The following is a 14,762-nucleotide window of genomic DNA, read 5'->3' on the forward strand; positions in this document are numbered from 1 at the left end:
GGATCTCTCCAGATACTTCAAATTCAGAGGTCCATGCTGGTGGACTCTCCTCTTCAGTTCACCACACAGGTTTTCTATGGGTTCAGGTCAGGGGACTGGGATGGCCATGGCAGAACCTTGATTTTGTGGTCTGAACTATTTTTGTGTTGATTTTTATGTATGTTTTTGATAATTGGACACAGGAGTATCCAACCACAGTCCATTTTAAGCTTTCTGTAAGAGGCAATTGTATTGATTTTTTATCTGTTGGTGTTTGACGTCCATGATGCCAAGTATCTGAACAAAATGTCCAGAACCTCTGGCATAAAAACAGCCCCACAACATTAAAGATCCACCACCATATTCATCTGTAAGCATGAGGTACTTTTCCATATGGCTACCTCTCTGTGTGCGCCAAACTCATCTCTGGTGTTTACTGCCAAAATGCTCTATTTTAGTTTCATCTGACCATAGAACCCAGTCCCATTTGAAGTTCCAATAGTGTCTGACAAACTGAAGATGCTTGAGTTTGTTTTTGGATGAGAGCAGAGGCTTTAATATTGAAACCCTCCCAAACAGCTTGTTGTGAAGTAGGTGATGTCTGATTGTAGTTTTGGAGACATTCTGACCCCAAGCCCAACTAATTCCTGCAATTCTCCAGCTATGATCCTTGGAGGATTTTTGGCCATTCAAACCATCCTCCTCACCGTGCATGGAGACGATACAGACAAATGTCCTCCTTCAGGCCGATTCGTAACCTCAGTTGATTGGCACATCTTAATTATTGCCATGATGGTGGAAATGGGTATTTTCAATTCTTTGGCTATTTTCTTGTTGCCACATCCCATTTTGTGAAGCTCAAAAACCTTTTGCCACACATCAGAACTTTATTCTTTGGTCTTAAACATTGTGATGGATGATTAAGAGAATTTGGCCTGTGTGTTACCTCATTTTTGTACCCATGTGAAACAGGAAGTTATGGCTGAACAATTTCATGTTCCTTGTCACCCAGGTATACTAAAAAATATATATTAATGGGAATATACTTGATATATATTTTACTCATAAGAATTTCTAGGGGTGCCAATAATTGTGGCAAAAGTGTTTTGGAGAAAAAAATATTTAGATAATTATGAGATCCCCCCCCCCATCCTTTCAATTAGATTACTTCAATTAAAGGTTAGATTTTTGTGAATATTTTGAATGAAAGATTAAAGGATAAAAAATAAAACTCAAATTATTATATCTTTTTTTCTTCTTGGCTATTTCACTAATTAAAAATATTTGTTAATTTATATGTTTAATATATTTTGTATTTCTGGCTGTATTTTACATTGGTCTAAACCTGTGTTTGTACTGTTGGTGTCTATAAATCTATTTTAAGTCTCTGTGTGCTCCTAGGGTTTCATCCCAAAGTCTTTCCAACAAAGATAACTTCCATCACAGTTCACCCAAGAACACAGGTCACCTGGTCTGTTTATACAACCATAAATTATATAATAAAGTCAACCCTCCACAAACATCTCGATTTGTCCTTCCATTTTCAGAAAGATGACACTTTTTCATCCAGAGATTAGAGGGCAAACAGACAGCCAGACAGATGTGAATGCCACCTGCTGTAGTCTTTCTATCTCTCGCTCTATCTATGTCTCCCTCCGGCCTACTTCCTCTTAACCTTCCCAATGTAGTCTGAGGCAATAATCTTTTAGCTAGCAAATAACAGAGCGCTTGAACTGCAGCTGTGTCAATCCAACGTGCCTTATGACCGGTATCTCATGGCAAACGAACTCGGCACTGTCAGCAAAGTCATTGGATGCTTCCTTAAAAGGTTGAATCACAAAAATAAAAGTTTTAGCTTTATATTATTTGTCTTAAATGTTTTTTTCACACTCAGTCCTCATCCCTGGGGCTGTCATGACCCCATAGCTCAAAAGCATCCTGCTGAGTATCAATCGAGGACAATGTTGTTCTCTAATGCCACATCGAAAAAGCTGCATCATATCAAAACCATCCCTTTGAAAAAACCTTAAGAGCAGCATTTCCAACCTCTCCGCAGGCCTCATCGACTGGATCTGCCGAGACTGAACCGATCTAAGCAGGAATCAATGAGCTCCAATCTGTTGAATAAGACTGAGGAAACAAAAGCAGCTCGATGTTTTCGCACTGAGGATTTCGTCAATTACTCTTTAAACTGGAAGACATGGTCCTGCGGCCCTGAACTGCACAGAAATATTATTCTCTTTCTTGTTTTTTACTGAACACATGCATTCAGCATTCAGTCACAAAGACATATATGGCATACACAGCCACAAGCAATTCAAAGGTTGTCAGTAGATACTGAATGTACCATAATAATGAAGGTGACGGGTCCAATGAAACTCCAGATGAAGTGATTGTCCATTCTGAGCCAGCATCTGCAAAGACAACAAATTCAATGTTGTTATTCAATGAAAACAAAAAACAAAAGCAAGTTGTACATTTTCTGAAGAAATTGTGAGTAGTGCTTGCCTGTGAAGTGATGTTGCTAAGGTGTTCTGAGTGTTTGTTAATGCATTGCTAGTGTTATGTGTATTTTTGTGTGTGCGCGTGCGTGTGTGTGTGTGTTGCTATTTAGTTGCTAGCTTAATCTAGGAGGTTGCTAGGGCATTGCCAGGTGGTTGCTATGGTGTTCTATGTGTTTTTAGCACATTACATTGTGGTTGTTAGGGTGTTCTGGATGGTTGCTAGTGCATACTATGTGGTTACTAAGGCTTTCTGAATTGCTTTTTGTGCAGTTGCTACATGGTTGCTTACTGGCCCATGTAGAAAGATCCAACCCCCAAGCCTCTATAATATGCTTTCCCCTAGGTACTGCTGCCCTTCAATATAAGTTTCAAAGTAACCTTAGGATTAACCTAAGTATACACCACTAATATTTAACATGCACATTGAGAAGGGTATCTGGCACTGAAACAGGATTGTGTGGGTTGTTACAATGTTTTTATACAAGTTCATTCCAGTTGTGCATTAGTCTATTAAATGCTGCTCAAAAGCAGTAATTTCCTGTAACCGATCTAGTTTCTCTAGCAGGAAATACTGATCACATAAATGATGTCAATGTTAAAGCACTCTAAGAAACCATAGAAAGATCTGAGCCAAATGCATTGTTACAAGCCTCGCATTTATAAATTTAAATTTTCTTTATTTTTGATATTGTGTGTGATGGTGTAATGTGTAATGAAAATGTTTCACTTTTTGAAAAAAATGTTGGATCAACCTCAGATTTTCTAACACAAGAAGTTAGCTAGAAGTTAAATAACGTTGAATTTTGAAAATACAAAGAAATTTATTGTTTCTGAATTAAAATTCCCAAAAGAAAAACCTGTTGTAATGATACCTAATAAATCTACTCTAAAAATGTATTATCTTTCAAACTTTCACTGTACTGCCCTGGCAGAGATGTGCTGCTCTGTCACTTCTCAATTAGATCATAACCAAATGTAAACTTTTTTGGAAAAACTAAATTGTTCTCCAAAATAATTGTTGTGATGGTAATGAGTCATATGAAGAGTTAAAAATCTGGGTAAGGGTCAAACTTAGGCCACGTCCACAATAATACATTTTCGTTTAAAAACTCATCTTTTTCTCTATACTTTGGCCTTTCGTCCACACTGAGACTGCATTTTTGTCAGCAAAAACTGAGCTTTTCGAAAACATTCTCCCAAGTGGATATATTTGAAAATGGCATCTTCGCATTGTAATGTGGGAGGGAAAGATGGAGATATGAGATTATGTATTTGTTGTCATGTGAGGCAGTCATGTGATCCATTCAACCCAAAACAATCAAATTGGCGGCCCACATTGTAGCAGTGTTATTGTGCCTGTTATTCACTTTGAGAGCATTATTAAAGATAAATGTTACTTTGTACAACCTTCACAATTCATTCCTTCATAGGTGACACAAAACTTACTAAAAATTAATTAATGAATTGTTGTTCGGCGATGAAACACAAGGATTGCATTACAGTCTGTAAGGGGATTTAAGCATTTTCATATGTTTTAGTGTGGACGAGCAACTTTTGGAAAACACTTGAAAACGGCAGTTTGGATGGAGAGCGTTTCAAAAATGAAAACATAGTTTTCAAATGTATCAGGACTAATGTGGACATAGCCTAAAATAGAGAATTTTGGCAAATGTAACATTTCAACACTCCTACAGGGAAGGAGTTATTAAAGATAGGAAAAAAGTTATTAAAAAGACACAGTTAAATAAATCAATATGCTACTAAGTGTATGCCTAAAAAGTGACACTTTAAAATTTATGGTCTTTCTCTTTCAGGAAAATGGACTAAAAATATTGAAGACATCTTGCACTAAACAGATTTTTGTCCAATCAAATGCACTCTAGAACAATAATGTCCCTCCCTCTAATACCACCTCTGATAACTTAAGCAAATTTGCTGTTTAAAAAAGGGGGCCCTTCCATGCAGTATGACTGGCCAAAGCCTCCTGTTTTAATACAAAGTCAACACAGGATAGAAAGAGGTGCTTGTCAATAGCAAATTCACAAAGTTAGAGATATTTTAATCTATTTTTTTAAAAACAAACTTTTTTTAAGAGTTTTGTCTTTAAAATGAACCTTGGGGACAGAAAAGTTCCCCTAATTGATGAATCACCCAAATACATTTGCAAATGACAGGAAGCCTCTGCTTTCTGTATTAACAGTGATGCGGCAGGCAGGGCCAAGACACGTCTACCTGTTTATGTGTTATAAAGAGGAACCCAAGAGCCCAGGCAGGACTGAAGCACCGCCATTAATCTACGTAAAAGCCTCTTTCTCATGCGGCTCTCGTCTCTGTTTGAGAGCATTTACAAACAACAGGTCACCAGAGGCTATTTGAACAAAAGACACTAACGCATGCAGCCCTGCCTGGAAACCGCATTTTGTACTGTAAGGCATCCTCTGAAGACTTTGTGTGTGTGTGTGTGTGTGTGTGTGTGTGTGTGTGTGGTACCTATGTTATGCTCCCACAGACTGCTTTGCATTTTAAAAAAAACTAAGAAAACATTCAAAGTCGCTTACGCTTTTATAGTCCCATAGCTCCTGTAGTCGACTGCGGCGGACACACCCACGACCACAGCAGGGAGGAGATATCCCATCATGTAGAAATACCTCCTACGTGAATATCCACTCTCAAAGACGTCCACGAGCATCAAATATAGCTGAACCCCCTCCAAACACATCCAAGCGAAAGACGCCAGGAAAAAGTAATGCAGAATTCCTGCGATTATGGAGCAGGCCACCTGTGGGATGAACATATGCATTCAGTGAGCCTGAAAAACTCATTTTGATGGAAAAATCATAGATTTACCTAAATCATGTGTCCAAATTAGTGATTAATCGGCCAGGCACTATATCTAAAGGCCATTTATCTTGTCTTGCATATTGATTATGTACATTTTCTATTTTCAAATGTTTGTTGGTAAATGTTGAGTAATTGTTGGGTAAAATTTTTATTTATTTTGTATTTTTTTGTGTTTCCAAAATTTAGTTTGCATTAGATAACAAACTTTAAATCAGTTGGCAAATATTGCAAATAATACAACTGGCAATTGATGCAATGAAATTCCTACATGTTTAACTGTCCAAATACTTTTGGGGGGGCACTGTGTATACAGTATATATTATAATATTGGCCATTTTCCTCTCTAGATATCGGTATCAGCCACTGAAAAATCTACATTAACTGAGCAATTTATTAGGAACACCTGTACACCTACTTATTCATGCAGTTATCCAATTAGGCTGCAGTGCAATGCATATAATCACACAGATACTGGAGAAGCTTCAGTTAATGTTCGTATCATCCATCAGAATAGGTAAAAAAAAAAATTTAATCTCAGTGATTTAGACCATGGCATGATTGTTGGTGCCAGACAGGCTGTTTTGATTATTTCTGTAACTGCTGATCACCTGGGATTTTCATTCACAACAGTCTCTGGATTTTACTTAGAATGGTGCCAAAAACATCCAGTGATCTATAGTTATATGGTGGAAATGCCTTGTTGATGAGAGAGGTCAACAGAGAACGGCCTGACTGGTCAAGCTAACAGAAAGGTTATGGTAACTCAGATAACCTCTCTGTAAAATTGTAGTGAGCGGAATAGCATCTGAGAATGCACAACACATCGAACCTTGAGGTGGATGTGCTACAACAGCAGAAGACCATGTTGGGTACTGTAACAGGACCATAGTGTTCCTAATAAAGTGCTCAGTGAGTGTATATTGGTTGACTTTTAGTCTAAATGCAGCTAGATATCAAGAAGATGATGTCTTGGAGGTCGTGAAAATGACTCTGGGGTAAGTCATTTTGATGAGACTGAGTGCAACTGAAAAAAAAAAATCACATCCATCAACTGTAACGTTACCCTTGGCTCGGTCATGTCAATGCCGATGAGGAAGATGAGCTCTGCCATGAAGAGGTTGATGCACAGGTTCTTGTGGATTGTGTTCCTATCACTCTGAAGTCCACGGAAGAAACAGAAGGTGAAGATGCTCATGGCCAGACAGATGAGGGACACCACAATACCCACACGACTGATGACGCTCAATAGCAGCTCCTGGACTTTATCTGGACCCTGACAAACATACAGAAAGAGAGAGTTAAGGAATTTAAATACAGATAATGTTTACTTGAGAGAGAAAAAGTTTTTTCTATGTTTTTTTTTTTTTTAAGTGTTTGAAATCTACTATGAGAGCAAACTGTGATACTGTTTCCTTACATGGGTGTAACACTAAACATTTCTGTCCAGACTGAAAGCAAAAATGCTGTGTGATGCACATTCACAGTTGATCATAATACTTTTGATGTTTACTATACAGCTATATGGAGCATTGATTGGCACCAATGATATTTTGCAGTGGGTGGGGCTACCCAGCATGGTGCAACTGACAGATGCAACCAAAAGAGTTTGTTCAGATAAATACTCAGGTTTATATGTTAGAGATAGGACACTGTAACATTCACAATGCAAAGCTCCCTCTTTAATGGAAACTAATTGGGTCATTCGGAATTGTCATGTTCATGATGTCAAAACAATTAACTCATTGACATGTCAATGCCTACTCAGTATTCATCAACTTGCATCAATGCCTACTAAGTATTCAGTGTGACAGGGCGGAGGGCGGGGCCGAGTCATGATTATACACATCCGGTCCCTTATCAGGCTAATTAAACCTCCGAGAGGGATAAAGGCTGATTGCGGACTGTGGTGCGAGAGAGAGATCGTTTACGGACATGTCCGTCATGTGTGTGTGTGTGTGTGTGTGTGTGTGTGTGTGTGTGTGTGTGTGTGTGTGTGTGTGTGTGTCTTTTGTTTATGTTAATCATTCAAATATTATTTATATTGCCAAGCCTGGAGAGGCACGGCTGTCATCCGTTAGAGGGTGGAGGAGTGGCCGAGGGACAAGCTATGGCGTATCGGAGAACTGGCGAGTAAATGTTTTTTTTGCATCTCTCTCTCTCACTGCCGATTCGCATTGACCTTTTTCCTCTCGTTTAAATTTTACTGTGTTATTTGGGGGCAAAAAACACAGACCTGACCTGCCGGCAGACGGGGCTTAGGGCACGCTCTACCCCAGGGAAAGGTGGGGGGGGGGGTGTAAGTAATGCCGGGGGCTCCCCTGACTGAGAGAACGTGGGAGGAATGTGACAGGGCGGAGGGCCATTCAGCAACTTGGCAGGAATTTTGTTACTCATTGAAGAGTTAGCCAATCATAGCCATTTAGGTCATTTACATAAAGAAGTCTTAATGTACAGTAGCAAAAACAGCCTATTTACGTTCATTTTTCTGTTTCAGCTCAAGAACTGTCATGGCAAACAGTTTGAGGAGAATCTTGTTGAGCAAGTTAGGTAAAGCAAAGTCTTTCTAGCAAGTCAGAACACTGGCGGCCACCTTTACAATGCTCTTGGGCTGCTATTTTTCTGTGTAAACAAGCAGCGTACAAGAGCAGCTCCTATCTACTTGAATGGGCAAAGACTGAAATCTCCAAAATGGTTGGTCATGATTACAATCAAAGAACATAATTCAAATCAGCAGTCAAATCTGAGTGTATAACTAATGCGCATGCCTGTTCTCAAGGAGATGTCTGTATCTAAAAGGTGAATGGCTTCTTGACCTGTAAGGTGGGACTATCTTTTTACATCCGATGACCACTGGGCATTCCAATTTCTCCCATTCATTTTAAAAGAAGTGGCTTGTATCTACTAAATAGTATCTGGTTAAAGTTAGTTAAACTGTCAACATGTTTATAGCTACCTGAATAATAGCACATCCAGTTTCATGGCACAGATTTAAAAGTAACTCTAATGCCCCCTTGAGTATTGAAATTTGCTAATGCCATAGCGATGCAATAGCACATTAACCCTTGTAGGACCTCCCAGGTCAATTTGAACCGTTTTAGAACCGTTTACCAATTTACTAAACCATTTTTTTAGGCCTGAAATTTCATGACATTGTCCACTTTTACTAATTACTAATTTTATATTTTATTTAAAGGAAGTTATAAAAAAGTCCCTTTGTAGTCCCTCCCTGACCTGGTTAATATAAAGACTTGTAAGAAAAGCTATAACACGGTAGTAAAGATCCAAATGCTATTTATAAGTACACTCATATTCATAATTGCATGCACACATCCTCATCACACATATACATTTACATCTCCCCTCCACACACACCCACACTCACCTACACACAAATACATACATTCTGCTGCTGTGCTCCATTGATTACCTTCCTCTCTCTCCCCTCACACCATCCCCTCTCTAAACACATTTCATACAACCACCATACACACACACACACACACAACTTTTCACACACCCTTTTTCTTCCAGACAATACAAATCACTTATTATTCTCAGAAATTCAAAGCTGTTTTCATAGCATTCTCACAGAGGCAGTATATAGTGTGCTTGTACAGAAGCCTGTCCTCTACAAAATTAACAAGATGCTCTGGAAATTTAGCTGGAGAATTGGTGATGAAGAAAGTGAAATAGAAAGTGCATCAGACACAGAGGACAAAATTGCTGTTTGCTGCATTACAGACATCACCTCAGCATTAGAACTGCTCATTCCACAGTCCATTACAAATTAGTTAAAATGATACTGAATATGTTAAACATGGAAGGGAAAAGTTTTGAGACAAATGAAATGATGTAGTAGAGACATAAAAAGAATAATAATAATAATTGCAAGCTAAAGTTTCTTATAAGAAAAATATATAACTCATTGTTTTTGATTTGAAAAATAAAATAAAATAAATCTTTCGGGGGGGGGGGGACTTGGTAAATTCGGATGATGAATTTTAATTAATTATGTCAGGTCAATTTGACCCAGTGAGGTCTACAGTTCTTGATTGTCAGAACCAAGGAAGGGTATGTATGCAATTAAAATGTGTTGGCCAAGCTTATGCATCTGTGTAAATTATGGTTCTTATCTAAGGGTCATAGCGAGGGTGGAACATCGAAATTTACTAAATTATGACAAGTGTGCAAGAAACTTAGACTAACATTATAAGTAGATTACAGGGGAGATCTAAATACAAAATCTAAATACAAAAAAAAAGTGTAGAATATAGTCAATTTAATGGGCAGGTTTGCATTCATTTGCAATCCAGTGAATTATCAGTTCACAGCAGCTGGCTTACAGATGAGCATTGGCGGTGTCTATTATCACAGCTGGGTTTCACAGTAACACTCAGACAAAAGCTTAAATATTTATAAAGTTCATATCCTACCAGCAGCTCTCGATGAGCCATGAGCACCGCAAAGTTGGTGAGATGACTACAGGAGCAGGTAGTGTGACTTTTATTAGCGTGTATGAGTTTGCAGCCCTGAGTGGACCAGTATCCCATCATGGTTCTCTCTGAGTAGTTCCAGAAAGAGCAGTTGGAGTTATAATAATGCTGCATCTGAAATTGAGAGCAGACGGAATGATTGTTCCTGTTATAAAGAACTTTTTTATGTGCCCATCTTAACATACTAGATCAAATATTAAACTCACAATTTTTTAAAGTTGAAAATCATATAAGTTAGATTTATTTTATCAAAATATCACAATTAAGTGAACATTTAATTCAATTAAGGATTTTTTTTTTTTTTTGCCATGTTTACGTGAGCTATACATTAAGTTCTAAATGGACTTAATGAATTTATGAAGACATATTAAATTTATATTGCCCTTATTGTTAATCATTTTATAGATTTTTCCTGTTTCCCAAATATTTCTTTCCATCCTGTAAGTCTCTTGTCATATTCCTTTAACAAAAGCCAGTTCCTTAAAGCTCCAGCTCCATCATACTTCAGGAAGTGACATAATTCATGTATTTGTGATATTATTTGGTTTGTCTCACTTTAAAACATTCAACCCTGTTAAACTTATAGAATTCAGTTCTGATATTACCAAAGATTCAGAGAATCAAATAATATATATATATATATATTCCATCTTGTTCATTTTATTGCCATTGTGTAAATAACCAAGTTAGAATTAATACAATTCTGTGCTGAGCTTGATCAGAGCATATTTCTGAAAGTCTGTTATACTAATTTATAAAAATACTTTCTTAAATTTCAACACAAGCATATTCATTTTTAGAAGTTACTACATTAAAAGGAATGACCTAGAAACATTGTTGATGGGTTAGCTGATGATAATTAATAGAAAATTGATAGCTGTGCTTGTGGCAGGCTATTGTACTGTACTGTACATGAACATATGAGACAAGCCATCATAATTCACTCTGACTCACCATAACTTGAGCCAGACTGTTGCCGTTCATTATTTCTTAAATTATACACTGGCCTTATCAAACACTCCTTTAAATGCACAGTGTGTGTTCGCACATAAACGACTAAAGAATCTAATAAGGTTAAATGAGTGCGAAATCTAGCATGGGACCATTGATTATATGAGGTGCTAACAGGGGGCAGAATGGTTTGAAGGCATGTCTGTGGAAATCACACAATTACTTTGATAGAGAGCAAAAATCAAAATGGGTCTCCTCTGGGAGAGCTCCTGACACTTTAGGAGAGAGCGAGACAATAATTGGTCCTCTGGTAATTTCATCCTACGTTGTAAAGCTAATCTGGGAGTTAATTTTCCACTCCAAAAAAAGGAAATTGCATCATTTACATCCTAATGTCGACAAACGAATTAGTTTTCATTAAGAATTTGGTCTAGGCTGGTAATAATCATTGGTTCAGACTTTGTTAATTTCATGTTCGATGGCTTAAACAAACCCTTATGTGACCTTGTATGGTGTTTGAATTGAGACTGCTTTTATTTTCACTTTCTTTGTCATCTTGTTTTGCAATCCCGCTGTTTTTACAATCTCTTTGTTTGCTTATTGCTTGCACTCACGTCAATGTGCTCCAGGGTGAAAATCACAGGCTCCGATATAAATACACGACTGGACTCCTTGTTTATCGAGGCTGCGATGACGTCGGAATTCACAGCCACTGTGAAATTGCGTCCGTTAGCCTCGTGGCTGAGCTTGATTGTTGCATTCTCTGTGCTTAGAAACTGCCCCAGGTTCTTGTAAAGGGCAAAAACCAACTTGGCAACACCTGCATAGAGGAAACAGCACACTTGATTTTACATGTGGTTGAATCTCACGAAAACTGAGATTTGTTTTCTTCCAAGAACCCAAAAGGAATTGTTAGTCTAAGACTCAATTAATTTACATTAATTTGCATTGCATCTTTTTCCATACAATGAAAGTGAATTGTGACTGAGGCAACAAAATCTCCTTTTGTGTTCCATAGGAGAAAGAAAGTCATATGAGTTTGGAACAATAAAAGGCTGGGTAAATATTTTTTTTTTTTAATAAATGTAATTTTTTTTAACATTTCACCTGAAAACCCTTAAAAAATAAAAGAAAGGAAAAGAAAATAAATTAAACCGTTTTTATAGGTCCATTAGGATTTTGTGACAATTGAATTCTCAGAAGCCTATTGTAATAATAAAAATAAATAAAAATAAATCAAATTTTCATTATCATAATGTAATATGAAATAATGCCGTATTTTTAAAATTGTAAAATATTTATACATCAGGGTAGAATTTGGTGATATGTCTTTGTTTTATTCACCTATGTAGATATTTAAAAAATATAAGACATACATTGGCAAACATGACAATCCAATTATCAAATCTCTAAATAACCCCCTACTGAGGCAAACTTTGTAAAAAAAGTGTTTCCAAGTTTCCAACTTCAGTAAGTAGAATATTTATAACATTTCTGAAAGTGACCCAGCAGCAGGTTGGTTAATTTAGTCGAAAACAACATATGTTGAGCAGTATGTTCAAATTTATGTTTAGATCTTTCTCTGACCATGAGAGCGTTGCTAGCTCCATAGTGACAGGAACAATTGGATCTTAGATGTTCTCATTCTCAATAGACTCAATACTTTGACAGTAGAATGATTGCATGTATGCGTGTGTTTGTGCGTGGGTTGAAGCATACCATTACGACTGTTGAGCTTGACAGTATTGGAAGACAACTGGATAGAAATACCACCCCTGCCACTCTGGGGAAACCTGAAATCTTGAACCTGCCCATCTGTGCTCAGCACGTAAACATCCAAAACTGCAGAGAGAAATCACGCGTTTTATAATGTTACTTCATCAAGCGGAAACAGAGAAAAAAGAAACCTATTGAACCGAGATTCATGTGCTTGAATGTCCCTGCCGAAAAGACCAGCCTAAGATTTTTTGCCGGTTTAACTGGTTTCCCAACCTGGCTAAGCTGGTTTTCTGCAGGTCTACCTGGTCTCCCAGCATGACCAAGTTGACAAACTTATAAAACCCCTGTAAAACCATGAACCAGACTAGCATGAAGAACTGGGGGGGCAGTCTGGGGAACAGTTAATCCAGAAAACCAGCTTAGGCTGGTTTAAGATTGTTTAAATTGATTCAGCTGGTCTCCCAGCCTGGCCAAATTGGTTTTCAGCAGTTATTCCTGGTTACCCAGCCTGGCCAAGCTGGTGTCCAGCTGATTTGGCTTATCGACCAGCTGATCTCCCATCTTGTCCAGCTGACATGTGCCCAAAACCCTCTAAAAACATCTAACTAGACTAGCCTGAGCAGTAGAAACCAGCCTGGTAGACAGCTAAACTCAGCAAACACACTTAAAGGTTTTATGTGTTGTTTTATTTTTTTCAGCAGTGATGCAATTCTATTATTCTAATTTCATGGCTAAAACCGTCAAACCCAAAATGATCAGCTGCTACACACTAAATAAACCGTTTACACACTTGTCAGTTCTATTAGTTTTGCGTATCGCTTGCACTCACTTATATTACTGGCTGGTACTTTTACGATGGCTGGTTCCATTAAATTGTCAGCAAGGACGAAGGCTCCTTCCTCCAGGGTGTCCAGTAACATGGTTGCAGCATGTGTCTGCTCCGTTGTGTTCATATCTCGCCAGGATTTCAGAGCCTCCGGTCTGAGGAGGTTGTCAACTGTATCCACGATAGCCTAAACCCCAAATGAGATGCTTGTGTTAGCACTAAATACTGTAGTGATGTCAAATGTCAAAGCCCTGACTTATTCAGCAGCTGTCTTCCCGTGCCCAAATAAAAGCAAACATGCACACTTGGTTTTAGTTTGTTATCAGGTGACACATATGAAAACAGGCTGCAGAAATGAGCCCGACATGACCTGTTTTTCTCAAGAGTGCAGTATTGAATGTGAAAAGCTTCATAAGCGCTCCTATGCACTCTTTAAGCGCATAAACGGATACATTCGAGGTAAAGAGATTTGTTTTAGATAAAAACATCATTGTTGTGTGCCATCAGAATTGAAGCAGGCCACTACTTTCAAATATCATCCATTTCATAATGGATCATTCATGTTTTTAATATGGAAACACATTTTAAACAACATTTATTGTAATATCTCTAGGCCTTGATAATATGATGCACAAAATTTAACTAAAGAAAAGGGCCACCTGCTAACCAAATAACCCCACACACACACACACACACACACACACACACACACACACAGAAACTCCACAGTTGGGCCACCATTCACACTGGATGCTTTCACAAAAACTAGACGGAGCATGGTTGAATTGAACAAAATTCAGGTGTCTCAAGATTTTTTAAGAGTTTATTTTATAAAAATTGGGCATATACAAAACAGAAAGGGACCAGACCTAAATTTGAGTGTGCAGTTGACTGGGGTATTACACACTTGAATGACAACTGACACATCCTGAGATACTGTCGGCATGCACTTTAAAGAAGGCTTTTGGACTAAAACATGGAGGCTGATGTATGTCAATGGTAATTCTTTCTTTTCTAATATTCCCTTAACCTTTATTGCATTTCTTTGATCAGCATTAAATCACTTCATTAACACTGGATTAGTAATCTATAAGATTTTAGAAAGGCTGAATTAACAAGCCTAAAACCAGCTATTTGGCTTATGGATAAACAACCAATAGCCTCTGTGGCCTTTGTGAAATCAGCTGAAAAGGAAAGTCATTTGAGAGGTGCATCAAGATATTATGTATTGTCTTGTTTTTTTCTTTCTTTTTTTAGGAATAACATGCATTGATGAATTATACACAAAAAGGCCAGAAATGTGCATTAAGAAAGTTTATAGAGACAATTTAGATATCAAATTCATTGTCAAATTTAAATTATGTCATTTTGGGTCACTGTAGTCTGACATAATTGAATTAATTTTATAGTAACTGAAACCTTTCAATAATTCTCTTTCTGACATCAGTT

General features: G+C 37.7%; 1 protein-coding gene across 9 annotated transcripts in view; it reads right to left on the reverse strand.

The window, feature by feature from the left end:
• The window catches only part of adgrl2a (adhesion G protein-coupled receptor L2a), a 158,558-nt gene that overhangs the window by 22,985 nt on the left and 120,811 nt on the right, over positions 1-14,762 (reverse strand). For all 9 annotated transcript variants that reach the window (XM_052101394.1, XM_052101395.1, XM_052101393.1 and 6 more), the window contains 7 exons: positions 13,317-13,500; positions 12,488-12,610; positions 11,383-11,588; positions 9,758-9,931; positions 6,388-6,597; positions 5,042-5,262; positions 2,327-2,393 (listed from right to left, as the gene is read on the reverse strand). In XM_052101394.1, the coding sequence (XP_051957354.1) occupies positions 2,327-2,393; positions 5,042-5,262; positions 6,388-6,597; positions 9,758-9,931; positions 11,383-11,588; positions 12,488-12,610; positions 13,317-13,500 (1,185 nt within the window). The remainder of the gene's footprint in view (positions 1-2,326; positions 2,394-5,041; positions 5,263-6,387; positions 6,598-9,757; positions 9,932-11,382; positions 11,589-12,487; positions 12,611-13,316; positions 13,501-14,762) is intronic.

Source organism: Xyrauchen texanus, chromosome 32 (genome assembly GCF_025860055.1).
Source record: "Xyrauchen texanus isolate HMW12.3.18 chromosome 32, RBS_HiC_50CHRs, whole genome shotgun sequence".
NCBI lineage: Eukaryota > Metazoa > Chordata > Actinopteri > Cypriniformes > Catostomidae > Xyrauchen > Xyrauchen texanus.